This window comes from Haplochromis burtoni, unplaced genomic scaffold, assembly GCF_018398535.1.
Source record: "Haplochromis burtoni strain Fernald_Lab_line unplaced genomic scaffold, NCSU_Asbu1 Contig_459, whole genome shotgun sequence".
NCBI lineage: Eukaryota > Metazoa > Chordata > Actinopteri > Cichliformes > Cichlidae > Haplochromis > Haplochromis burtoni.
Genome location: NW_024582820.1, coordinates 381,121 through 394,462, shown reverse-complemented (window position 1 = coordinate 394,462; position 13,342 = coordinate 381,121). Strand labels below are relative to the sequence as shown.

Here is a 13,342-nt window from a genome sequence, read left to right as displayed (position 1 = left end):
GGAGTAACACACACACACTCCACCCTGTTTCCGTCTTCTTTGTATCCGTCTTTCCCCTCTAGCACACACACACACACACGCACACACACACACACACACACACACACACACACACACACACACACACACACACACACACACACACGAGCCCAGTGATGTGGTTTCCTTCAATAAGTTTAAGAAGAAGTTTTTATTGAATGTATTACTTTATTGAAGCAGCTGCAGGTGGATCGTATGAGCCTGGATTGGACACACGACCTGTAGATGTTTGTGCAGCTTTTCAAAGTCCACCTGAAGGACGTGCGTGGTTGTAAAACGCTGGTATTCGGGGCACCACTGCACTTATCTTTTGATCTGTGTCCGACATGAGATAAGCTGCACCTTATTTATAGTTAGGAGATGAGCTCCAAAGAGGAAATTGCTGCAAAACAGCAATTTCCACTGCAAAACATCAGACGTGACCTGCAGCAAAATTAAAGCTCAATGAAGTTTTTATTTATCAACTTTGATTGAACCAGGAAGTCTCGCCATCTGTGTGCAGGGCACGTGGGCGGGGCAGCGGGCGCGCTTACCCAAAACGTGTTTAAATACAACAGAACCAGGAGCTCTGCAACAGTGTGTGCAAATCAGTGCACACAGCTGAGTGTGCGCTTTATACTCAGTATGAAGACTATGACCTGATGAGTCTGCATCACAGTTTTTGGCCTTTATCATAAAAGAGCCACATTTAGCCAAAAACAAAAATCTGTGTGTGTCTCTAACAACGACGCAGCGTTTAAAGTGTGACTCTGTGGTCGATCAGCTCACTCTAACGCTGGCGTGGCCAACTCCAGGCCTCGAGGGCCGGTGTCCTGCAGGTTTGAGATCTCACCCTGGGTCAACACACCTGAATCAGATGATGAGTTCATTACCAGCCTCTGGAGAAATACAAGACATGTTGAGGAGGTCGTTTCGCCATTTGAATCAGCTGTGTTGGATCAAGGACACGTCTAACACCTGCAGGATCCCGGCCCTCGAGGCCTGGAGTTGGACACTGCTCTAAAACGTTTATGAGTTTGGTTCGTGCACAATCACCTGCAACATAATCGATTCAACACCCAGCAGCCTGATTGTGACTCAAGTTTAATCCAGGTTTCCTCTGTGATGCTTATTGTTTTTTTTATTGTAATGTTATGATGTATTTATGCATCTCCGGCTTCTGAGGTCCAGCAAAACGAAGGCCGAGGCGACATTTTTACTGTTGGGACCTGCAAAGAGTCAATCACAGCAATAATAATAATTCAAAATAAAAAAACAACTTGTCAAATCTGCAGAGAGCTGCTGGAAATCAGACAAAGCTGAAACAGTCATTTTGTTCCTGTGGATATGAACCTGAGGCGTGTGCTCACTGTGACGTCCACTTTGTCTTTACTCGTCATCGCCAAAGAAGTTGGATCTCTGCTCCTTCAGAGAGGAAAACGTTATTTGTGCGTGAACCACAGACTGAAGCTGGTCAGCTGACAGGAAGCAGATGGTTTTACTGTGAACACGTATCCCTGTGTTTAAAACTGTCTGATAAGACCCGGCTGCTTCCTTCGGTTTGTTGAAAACGATTTCTGCTCAGGGTCTCGGTGCTGCAGGGGACGTGGACACTTTGGGGTTTGAAGGCTGAGGATGGTGAAAGTTTTGGGGCTGATTGAAAGCGTCTGCCCCTCCCAGGGGGGGAAACTGTGGCTCTTTAAACGTTTACTCACAGAGCGAATTTTAATCTTATCAGTTTGACCTTTTTCACATGATGCAAAGAACAAAATAAACGGGATCATTTAAATATGAGTGTTGTGGAGGCGGCGCCCTGCAGCTGTTTAAGCACAGATTTAAGAATCAAATGTTTTTGCTTCACATTTGCAGTAAAAAGCTGCAGATTAGACTAAAGTTCCTCTTTAATCTTCAGCTCGATCGGCCCTCTGCGCTCTCTCCCTCTCTCGCTCTCCTCCGTCTCCTCCCCTTATGCCAATGAGTGGGTGACATCATCGCTGAACTGTGATTGGCTGCCGTGGGAGTAGCCTCTCCCTCTGGCGGCCCCTCCCCCCTGCACTCTCGCCTCGTCTGCTGAAAGGTGTTTTCAGTGTCTGAGAGCTGCTGCTGCTGCTGCTGCACACCGCAGGACAAACCACTCTTTCTTTGCCTCCCTCCACTTCTTTTCTCCGTCTGCTCCACCTTTTCATCGAGCAGGGTCTGAGCGTGCGTTTGAACGGAGGATGGGTGGAACTGAGGGGAAGGCGTGATCCCCGGAGACTCTGACAGATGGATGAATGGAGGGAAAACAGAAGCATGATGCCGCCGCGCGTCTGCTGAGCCAGCGATTGTTGGCTCCACGCTGGTGAAACGGAGAATCTGCAGTTCTTCTGTCCTCCTCTCAGCTCGACTGAGGAGCAGGGAGCGTTCCCCTCGCTGTCGGAGCTAAAACTGGGATCACTTCTTTAAACTCACTTTACGTTCTTGTGCTAAGGACTCTTAAGGAGTCGGTGGTCACCTGGAAGCTCCTCCTGCTGCAGAGAAGTTGAGGCTCTGAAGTTTGAGCTCGAGCTCATCCTGGGGGGAGACAACCTCTGCGGGCTTGTGTGACTCACTTATAAACTTTCTGCTCCATGTGGACGAGCTCCATCTAAGTCTTCTGTGGAGTTTAATCATGGAGCTTCAGAGCGCCACGGCCGGCCTCCCCGGCCCCCTCGCGCCTGGACCCCTCTCCCCAACTTCAGACTACGGCGGCCCCCTGTCCCCGGGGTCCGGATGCCCCGGCCCGTCTCACGTCGCCAGTCCCGGGCGAGGCCCGAGCCCCAGCCTCAGCCCCGTCAGGGGGTCCAGCCCCGGCCCCGGATTCTCGGGCCAGGCTGCCTTCAACTACAACCAGCTGGAGGGGAGGTTCAAACAGCTTCAAGGTAAGATGAAACAAGGAGCCCTCAGTGTGTGAGGAGCAGCGCATGCGGGGGAAAGCTGTGTGGGCCTGGGTTTAGGGTTTCCTTTAATGCTGTGGGCTGCAGTTTGTTTGCATTTGCACACTTGAAGGGTTGAAACAGTAGAAGGAGCCGTAGGAGGCTTTCAGAGCAGCAGCAGAGCTCCAGAGAAAGTAAAAGGAAGTAAAGAGGAGTGCGGTCGCGCTGGGATGGTGGCCGAGGCGTGCAGGTGTCGCCCTGACTTTATTAATCATTATCACCTTATAATGAAATCAGAGCTGGCTGTGGATGAGTCAGCAGCTTGACCTTACCTCTGCAAATAAACCGCGCCTCACGTTCACACACTGATCACAACTGACGGGCTGACGGTGACCCGCTCGCCGAGGAGCGGTGCGGGGGAGGCAGGGAGGCGCTCCCACACCCACATTTTTTCACGTAGCTGTGAAGTAATCAGGCTGGAGCTCCTCAGCAGGATGCTGGCCTCCCGACACACGTGCCGTTTGTCTCTCCTGACTTAAAGCTCAGGAATGTGCCCGTTATTAATCGATGCAGCGATGACATCGCTAAATGAAACCAACAGCTGAAGTTTTTCTTCTTTGTTCCGCTCTGCTTATTTCCAGCTCGACTGGAGCAGCTTTGCATGATCCGCAGCTGGAAATAAGCCTCCTGTATCTCAGGCTGACGTACGTCGGCTCCAGAAACCAAACCGTGTAGTTGTGTTTGCTTGCATGTGTGTGAGCTGTGTCGGTGTTTTTCAGCAGGCAGCAGGAAACTTTCTGCGACACGTTTACACTGAAGGCTTGGTTTGGTTTGTACGATGGAGCTGCTTACATGCTCTGAGCACAGGCTCTACCCGGGAATGTTGGTAGGAAGTGGGGAGGCTATGTCGGGCGGTTGGTGGGTCGATCCCTGACCGCTCCAGTCCGCACAGGAAAGTATCCTCGAGCGAGATGCTGAACCCCAAGTTGCTCTCTGATGCGTCAGACAGAAATCACTCAGGAGTGGAAAACGTTCCTGCGTGGAAGCGCGAGTGGCGTGTCTTCTGTTGCTGAAGGAGAGCAGCGGCGCTCAGGCGTGTAAACACATTTAACCTCCCGACTCATCGATGGACGCTCGTATCGATATGAGCCGTTAAAATCGAATCGTCCTTGCACGCGCAAACACTTCAGTTAAAAATTAGCAGCAGGCTGAATTTAGCAGAAGGCTAATGGAGCCTCATCGACCCGCTGACGCCCACAAACCTCCAGAGTGTCTGAAAGTAGCTTCCTGGCTGTTTTTTCTTTGTTGGGGGGGGTGGGGGGGTCACGCTGAGGTCACTGAGTCTTTGTGATGTTCTGTCGTAAGAATTTGACCGAATGTGAAAACGTCTGCACTCGAGCACAGACTGTACTCTGCTTTGAAAGCCTGGTTTCTTCAGTCCTGAGATTCCTGCTGTAACACGCGTTACTGATGCACACGCGTGTGCCGTGTGTCCGAGTTTAGTTCAGAGGCTGCTTCATGACTTCTTACCGAGTTGATATGTTGGGATCTGTCACACTCGATGTTTACGTGAGCGTGTTAATGCTGGTTTATGTCATTCATCTGGCTCCGCCTACCAGGGCTGACGTTTATCCTGTTTTTGACCTGCTCACAGAACCAAATCATTCAGACGTGAACTTATCAGATGTGTTTTATCTTAAGTGTTGCGCGGCATGTTCTGTTAGAGCAGAGGAAGAATCTAAATGTGGGCTGTGATGAAACATCAATCAGTCCATGAGGACGTCGACCCTCAGAGGGGTTTGTTAGCTCGTGCTTATGAAGGCATTCGAGGCTCTAAATTCATGTGCTGTCCCGTGTGGGGCTCAGGTGGTTCGGTTCCCAGCGGGTTATGAGCGTGGAGGCAGTCAGCCATGTTTGCTCCAGTTAAGAGAATAATTATGGGGGGAAGCGAGTCGGCCTGCTGCACAGACTCATGTTGGTACAGATGCTGGCTGATGTTGAAACGGCTCAGGAGAGCAGACGTCATCATTTTTTAAAGATTTCATTCAAAGAAAGAAAAATGATCCTAATAAGACGCCTGAACCAGGCCTGCAGATGTGAGACGGCTTCTCCGTGACCCCGCGGCTGCCTCCTGACGTTTCTAAATCAAATTTAGGGATCAGAGTCTGGACTGCATTTCCCTCCCTGAGAGGGAAGATCAATAAATACATGAATATGTAACTGCACTGAATTTAGATGGATGGATGCAAAGAAGACGTGATGACGGGACAGAGTGCAGAGATAAAGGTGTGATAAAAAGATGGAGTGGTAACAGGAAATGGTTTTTTATTTACATTAGCAAAACTTTGTTAGCAGTCACTTATCAACAGAGCCTGATCGTCCAGTGAGCACAGCGGAGCCACCGCCCTGTAAAACCACCAAAACCTGGAGGTCGTCTGTCTCAGGTGGCCTGAGCTTCATTTTAAAAGCAGCTCAGTGGAAATACGAGCGATGCTGAGTGGATGGATGCTGGTCGCTGATGTTTCCGGTCCGGTTGAGTTTATTTCTGTTGGGAACTGAACAAGACGTGGTTTGTAATTGATGTTTGCATGTGTGGATGAATAAATGACCCAGAAGGAGTCGGGTCCTTTGTTGTGCTCCAGCGGCCGTGCGCGGCGCACGCCGTGGTTCACGCCGGGATTCTAACATGAATGTAGAACAAACGGAGGCTGAGGCAGAGCGGTTACTGTAGCGCTGTAAAAACCCGCCATCTCCTGAAACGCCAAATCCCTCGGACGCGCTCTGCTCACAAAAACAAAACCACCATCCCTCTGTGCTCTCATCATCCCCCTCCCCTCCTCCGTGGTCCTGAGTCAGCCAATCAGCACACATCTCGGTGGTTTGGGATTCCTTGAGCTCTGCGCGGTGGTGGAGGGGGGGATTAGAGGGGGTGGGTGGTGTGGGGAGGGTGTCTAACATGATCCGAGCTCGCCGCCGTCCCTCCCTCTCTGTGTCTCTAAAGAGAAAGAAAACACCTCGGCCGCCTCATCAATGTTTCATGAGCTTCTGCAGAGCGTCTGCGGGCGCCCCCGGCGCCCCCGCCCGGCCCGCCTCCTACCTCCACCCTCTTAGTGAAATTAAAGGAAGCTCTGGTCGTGAAATTCACACAAAGGCGGGGTGAGATGCGGCCTCGCTCCTCTCCCTCGGCCCGTGTCGAGTTGCGTTCGGGACGATTCGCTGAACCCGGCCCGTGATGCCGTTAGCACAGGATGCTAAGCTCCTCCGGGGCCGTTTCCTGTGTTTCATAAGCCAAAGTGTGTTTTCATGGTTGAGTGAATGACACCAACTGATTGGTTGGAAGTAGATTGTGTGACAGTCCCGGTGGTTTCCTGCTCGCCCCGCCCCCCGTCACAGTTCCAAAGGGATCGGCTGCTGGGTGTGTTGAGTATATATGCTTTTATTTGATCATCGCAGGCTTTGATTGCACTGAGATTTTTCCACTCGTACGTTTTTGCAAACAGAAAGATTTAGTGCTGCAAATCTTCGAGGCCGATCCTTGGAGCTCAGCGTCTGATGAGCTCATGCAGGAGTTTGTCTGGAAATCTTTTCAGCGCTGATTTAAGATTCAGGAACTTCTCTGTATGACTGATGATGTGCAAAGTCCTCTCTTTAACGCTACAAAGCCGGAAATTAGATTAAAAGTTGGACAAAAACCAGCTCCATAGCTGTGCAGGATCTACCCCCCCTCGCCCCCTGACAGCTGGGGCGGGCTCCCACCATCAGCTGTAACCTTCAGCATGACGTGGAGCTTCACGAGTTAAAGGCCTTCGCCATCAAAGCTCAATAATTAAACTGGAGTTTTTCTTCGATCTCTAGAAGAAAATATTTGGTTAGTTTGTCCTGTTTTTGATAGCCGCCATCATTTCTGGATGAAATGAAAGCTTGGTGGTGACGCCGGACGCAGGAACCAGCGGCGTTGGAGGCGGGAGCAGAATGGAGTGATTGTTGAGAGCCTGAAGGTGGCACGAGGAAGCGTCTCAGGACGGAGCTGTGCGTTTCAAGTCTCAGTCCGTTTCCACTCGCAGATCTGCAGCATGAAAGGACTCTTTCATAGGGACGCTCCACTGAGCACGCTCGCAGAGGGGGCGGGGCCAGTCTGAGCCCAGAGAGAGAGATGCATAAAAGCTAAAAATAAACAGAGGTAACGTGTTTGTTTGTGTCCACAGCTGCACACAGCTGTTTGAGAAGAGAGAAGTTCACCTCAGACCACAAACCAGCGAGGTCACGGCGCCTCGTCACGGCGCTTCAGATGCTGCTAATCAGTTTCTGAGGGTTTTCTGCGCTCAACCACCGGAAAGCCACATGACTCATCCAACAGAGCTGCTTTCAGTGAACATGCATTTAAAGCACGTTAAGGGAGTGAAGTAAGCACCAGCGCTTCTGTAATAAAACTGAGAGTTTGCAGATTTATTGACTCTTCTTTCTGATTTCCTGAGCTCGAGCCTGAAGCTGCTTCTCCAGGTGTTCTCAGGACTCAGGGGGCCGTAATCGGACCCGTCTCAGACCACCTCCGAGGTCTGGATGGTCACGACTGAGCAGCAGTGGAAATAACCCACAGAGTCCTTCATGAACGAGCAGCAGGGCTTTAAAATCCCTCCAGACTAACAGGAAACCGTCAGCTGATCTGGGAGCTGCTCGCGGTGATAATTTCACGTCAGGAGCTTTTAATAAATCACAGTGTTCTCCATTCATCAGCTGCAGACGGAGCAGCACATCCACCCGCGACGCCGGCCAGCTCCTATTTTATTGTGAGCTGATTATTCATTAAACACATCTGGTTAATAATCAGTCATCACAGCAGCTTCAGAGCAGACGCTGGTTTCTGTGTCTGTGAACATCTTTACAGCCTGTACGCAGAATCTGCCCCCACGTGGGCCTTTAGAGCGCCACACCACAGGGACGCCAACCACGGCTTGCATACCCGGGTTCCACAAACCTTAAATTCTCCGTTGCTGACGTAAAATGACGACTTATGGCAGAACGCCATGACCTCCCAGCACGGAGCCAGCGCCTCGTCTGGGACTGTTGTAGCTTCAGAGTTGTTGAACCAGGCGTCGAACGTTTTCTGTTGTAGATTATTCTTGTGAAGCCATCTGAAGCGCAGACGTCATTACAGAAGGTTTTAGGACTCGTATCAGTCCGGTCATGTGACCAGTAACCACACGTCGTGTGCACGAGGCCCGGCCGTGCATGAGTCGGCGAGCACCGGGCGCTAAAACAAGTGCCCCAAGTTCAAGGATTCATGACTGTCATCAGGGAACAGAGAACGAAACGGAGTTACTGAGGTCTGAGTTCAAATCATCAAACGTCAGAATAAAAGTCATCAAAACAAACAAAAATAATTTGTTAAATGTGAAAAACGACCCGTTAGCTAAACACGGATACACGGATCTCTCAGCAGCAGTCAAACTGACACAAACAGGAAACGGAGCTGCTTTCAAAGTAAAAGTCACACCTTTTGAAACATGTTAGCCGCAAGCTTTTACTTTGAAGGCGAACGTTCTCGGGTTTTACTGCTGCTCCGTGCCTCGTTGGCGAGCGTTTGCAGACAGGTTGGCGACCCGTCGGGGAACACGTGATCCCTCAGCAGCGATGTCACGTGACCTCGGAGAGGAGCAGCAGCTCGATCGTGACCCAGTTGTCTCCGACTTATTTATCATTGATAATCAGGGTGATTGATCCTGACGCGAGGCTGTGACGGTCGCTGTTGTGAGCCGGCTTCGTCAGCGTTACAGCGCCGACCAATACTTGGAGCCACGCATCCGGGCGCTGCGGTGAAGCTTCTGTAATGAAGGAAAAGTTGATTTATATCGACGGCGTGCATTTCCTGGCGTCCGACGGCGCGGACACACACTGACGGCTCTGCTCGTGAGCTCGGCTTTGTTTGTGGGTGACAGTGGCGCTGAAAAGCCTCGCCGGCTCCTGACGTGTAGAGAAAGAGAGGAAGGAGGAAGGCATGGAGTCTTTATTCAGCTGTCAGCGTGACAGGAACAGCATGCCACGCACGCACGCACACTCTTCTTTGTGTGTCTGTAGTGTTTTCGGGCGAGCAGGTGTGGGAATGAGACTTCAGTGATTTCGTAAGCGTGTGTTTTGTCACAGCGAGCGATCTTATCTCATCTCTGGTGTTGTGTAATGACCTACTGCAGGAATGTGAGTGTTAGAAGGGTTTGGCTGCTCTATCAGAGCCGGCGTGTTGCCTCGAAGGTCAGACTGTGTGTAAGGAATCCGTGCCGCTGTTGGCTCGGCGCGAGGAGCCACAGAGACTTTAATCAGACGTTAAACGTTGGGTCGTTAGAGGACTCTTTGACGTCCTCGTTTATTTGACTTCTCGCAGAGCAGGATGTTAATGCACGACCTGAAGAGGGGAAGGATGAGCTTCAGCTGCGAGTTTGGACTTTGTCAGTCAAATCTAAACACAGGCAGGATTTTTGGATTTGGTCCTGAGCTGAACTTCCAGAGGATCTCATCGTGAAGCAACAGGAAGTTAATGCAAGAGTTATTACGCTCCACTGATGGTTGTCTGTACATCATACAAAAACATACACACAGGCCAAAACAAAGCACGAGTGCTGATAACTGACCAGATTCATTCTTCTGCAGACGTGCACACACGCCTCAGGCCTCAGATGATCCTGAAGCACGAAGCATGAGGCTAAAACTGAAAACGCCTCATTTTATAAACACAGAAAACACGCAACGGCCTGCAGCAACAAAAAGATGGAAAAGAAAGTTTTGGAAAAGGAGACGACGTCTGAGAGGAAGCAGCCGTTTCTAAATCTGTCAGAGCAGCAAACAGAAACTATTGTTTCACCGTGTTTGCGTCTGTAACATCCCGTCCGAGCTTTGGCTTCCTTTCCTCAAACTCCCAGATACGCTTTCCTTTAAAGGCCTTTATCAGGTGTGTTTTTGAAATGCATTATAATCTAATATAAGCAGTGTTTCCTTCTTGAATCCGAATAGTGAAGAAGATTAATGAAGTGCGTGCATAATGACCCTGAGATCAAACCGACTGCTCACAGACACTCTCGGACTCTTTGAGTCCTGCGACTAAAGATAATAAAGTTCAGTGTTTTTAACTAGAGCTGGACCGAGATTACTGCTGGTAAATAAGGACTGAAGCACTTTGGATTTAGAAGATTTGAGTCACAGAAGGTTGAAAAGTTCGAGTTTGCTGTTTGTCGACAGTTTCTGCTAAAAATCAGACAAACGGTCGGCGTGAATGTCCCGGCGAGGGGTGGGGGCGGAGAAACGAGCTGCATCTTGTTGGCGTTCTGCTCGGTGACATGAAGTCATCTTCCCGGATGAAAACGAGGGTCGGCTCATCGACATGAACCATTAACATTCCTGAGAAAACACAACAGCAGCGACCAGAATAAGCTCGAACAACGGGAACTCCGGCTCTAAGGCGGGGCTAAGGTCTACTGTTTGGAGATGGACTGAGCGTGCTCAGTGGCTCTGATGGGCAAAGCAGCGATACGGCACAGCGTCCTCTCTGAGAAACACCGTTCACAGGAAAGGCGGGGCCATGGCGTTGGTTGTGATTGGACAGTTCGGACGGTTCCCGTTTCTAACAGCGGCGTCATTTCTGCGTTTTCCGTCCGAGGAGACGAGCTCGCAGTATAAAAAGGTCTCAGCATGTTGTGCTGCTCACGAGACGCTGCAGCTCAGCAGCAGGAAGCGTCTCCTCATCGCCCTTGTGACGTCAGGAACCCAACGGTCCAACGACCTCCTGACTGATTCGAGTTCTGTCCAATTAAATTGCAGGGGGACAGCGGTGAAGATGAGTCTGCACCGGCGTGGACAGGGATAGCCGCGATCCGTCCTGCCCGGAGGCGGCGCTGAGTCGGCGCCACATATGGCCTCGGTCGGTTTAACGGTCGATAATCAGCCTGTGTCCTCGCCTCTCAATGCTCCTCTGTCCCCAAATCTGGCTCGCTTCCCCCTCCTCACGGGAACACACTGCCGCTCTGTGTCACATCAGCCATTCAGGCGGAAGGAGAGGGCGCTGTGATTGGATGACAGCCCCCAGTATTGTGCCCTGTGATTGGCTGCCAGGCTCCTGCTGTCTGAGTTTCTGTGAATGAAGGTTTTAGTTTTCTGCTGAACGTCTGCGCTCATTAACACACACATGCACGCACGCACACATGCACGCACACATGCACGCACACATGCACGCACACATGCACGCACACATGCACGCACAGATGTTGCACAAAATGAGATCAAACACCTGCAGATTCTGTGGACGTCAAAACAAACCTGACCTGCAGGTGAGATTTGCATAAAGCGAGTCTGTGCTGTCGGACACAGGTGACAGTTACCTGCCTCATCCAGACACACCTGAGCACAGACCAACTGGGAGTTCCTCCTTTTGTGTGGAGGTTAAACAGCAGTGATCGGGGCTTTGTGCTGCACTCAGGTGTCTGTCAGGTGACTGCATGCAGGCGTCACCTCCAGGTGCTTCATAAGGTCGCCGCCCTCGGTGTGAGAGAGGACCTGAGCGCTCAGGTGATGAACGAGAGGGAAGTTTGAAGCCAGAGTTGCATCATGGAGCGGGTCTGCTGAATGGCCCGTGTGGATCCGTGTGAGTCGGGGAGCGGCTTTTAGGATCAGAGGTGAGCTGCAATCAGCCGCTGCAGGAAGGAGTCGCAGACTAAACCGAGCTTCTGCCGGTTTGTTTCTGTTGCTCTCAGTAGTTCCGACCTCCACACTCGCTCACGGGGGGGATCCTCTGAGGCCTCCGCTTCCTGTGGGAGATCAGGAATGCTGGAATCCTGGAACTGTTGAGCTGGAAGTGTGTGTTTTGACAGGGTTATACGATCGTGCGTGTTTGGGAATGTCATACGATCCGTCAGGACTGGCCTGGATATGGAAACGCAGGCCCGTGTGTCAGAGAGCCTCTCTGTCTCTCTCTGTTAGTGGAAACAGATGTTTGATGTGTTCGGCCTGTCTGACACTCCTCGCTCGCCGCCGCCTCCTCGAGACATTTTCACGTTAAAGGTTCCTTGTGGCCATTTTGGCGAAACCTTTGTAAAAGTGATGAAGCTCGTGTGTCGCGGATCAGCGTCTCTGTCTAAATATTTGGCAGTTTTATAAATTTATGTTACATTTGTGTTACATTCTGAAATGTTTTTTGTAACATTCACACATTTGTGACTCGTATTAGTTAAACTTTCTTCACTGAAGCTAATCTGAGCCTTTTATCTCTGCATCACATCGTGTGCGTGCGTGCGTGCGTGGGTGTGTGTGTGTGTGTGTGTGTGTGTGTGTGGTAATAGTTGCATAGAAAGCTTCATTAGTCATTACTGGATGAGGGGAAAGCAGTAAAAACAAAAGTAAGCGCTCAGACATTTCCTAAAAAATCCCCTCCATCACGCCCACGTGGCGATAAAGAAACGATTGATTCCCGCTGTAAACCCACACACACACACACACACACACACACACACACACACACACACACACACACTCTCAGGGAACGCAGCTGGCATGTTTGGTGAAATGTCATGTTCGCTGTGCTCGTTTCTCGCAGCCTGAAAATAAAAAGCTGTCGGTGTTGAACGCGACCATGACGGCAGGTCGGGACGATGATGATGGTGCTCGTTCTTCGTCTGCGTCGTGAAACATCGACTGGATGTTGTTTGAATCTTCAGGACAAACATTTTGTCCGTTCTGTCCTCTCAACCTTCACTTCCTCTTCCTCTTCCTCACCTCTGTCCTTTCCTTTCTTCTTCTCTGTCGTTTCCTGTAACTTTTCCTCTCTTTATCTTTTTTTTTAACATTTCAAACTATTTAATATATATTAATATAATAACATTAAATACATTAAATAATCACTGACAATTATGATAATGATCATATAATATTATTAGCTCTTTATCTTTCTTGGCTTGTTTCCTTTCCTCTCTTGCACCCTTGCTCTTGCGTTCACTTCCTCTCCTCTTTTGACTCTTATCATTTGAATTCAGAATGCTTTGCTCTCTTTTATTTCCTTGTTTCCATCTTTCTTCTTTCTTTCTTGTCCTTGTTTGTTTCTTCTTCCTCTGGTTTCCTCTTCTCTCTAATCCTTTCCTTCCTTGCAATCTTTGCTCTACATTTAATCTTCGGACCCCTAAGGTCCCCTCTGGTTACGTTTATTATTTTTCCTCTTTCTTTTTTATGTATTTTATTTATTTTTTATCTACTTTTTGAGGATGAAACATTTTCAAATTTCGGACGAACGCCACAAACGCCGTCATGAGCTCGTGTCGACCTCGACTTCCCATGATGCATCGTGATCATGTTTATGAGAGCGCCGCATTCACACGATGATACGAGCAGTGATGCGCCTCACATGATGCTCATGCTCTACATTCCTGTGTGTGTGTGTGTGTGTGTGTGTGTGTGTG

General features: G+C 50.0%; 1 protein-coding gene across 2 annotated transcripts in view; it reads left to right on the top strand.

The window, feature by feature from the left end:
* The window catches only part of LOC102297081 (spectrin beta chain, non-erythrocytic 1), a 113,262-nt gene that overhangs the window by 48,986 nt on the left and 50,934 nt on the right, over window positions 1–13,342 (top strand). Inside the window, exon 1 of one of the 2 annotated variants that reach the window (XM_042213604.1) lies at window positions 1,901–2,918. The exons of the other annotated variant lie outside the window; for it this stretch is intronic. Coding sequence (XP_042069538.1) covers window positions 2,669–2,918 — 250 coding nt within the window. The 5' untranslated portion in view covers window positions 1,901–2,668. Of the gene's footprint in view, window positions 1–1,900; window positions 2,919–13,342 lie in introns of those variants that run through there. 2 annotated transcript variants of the gene reach the window in all.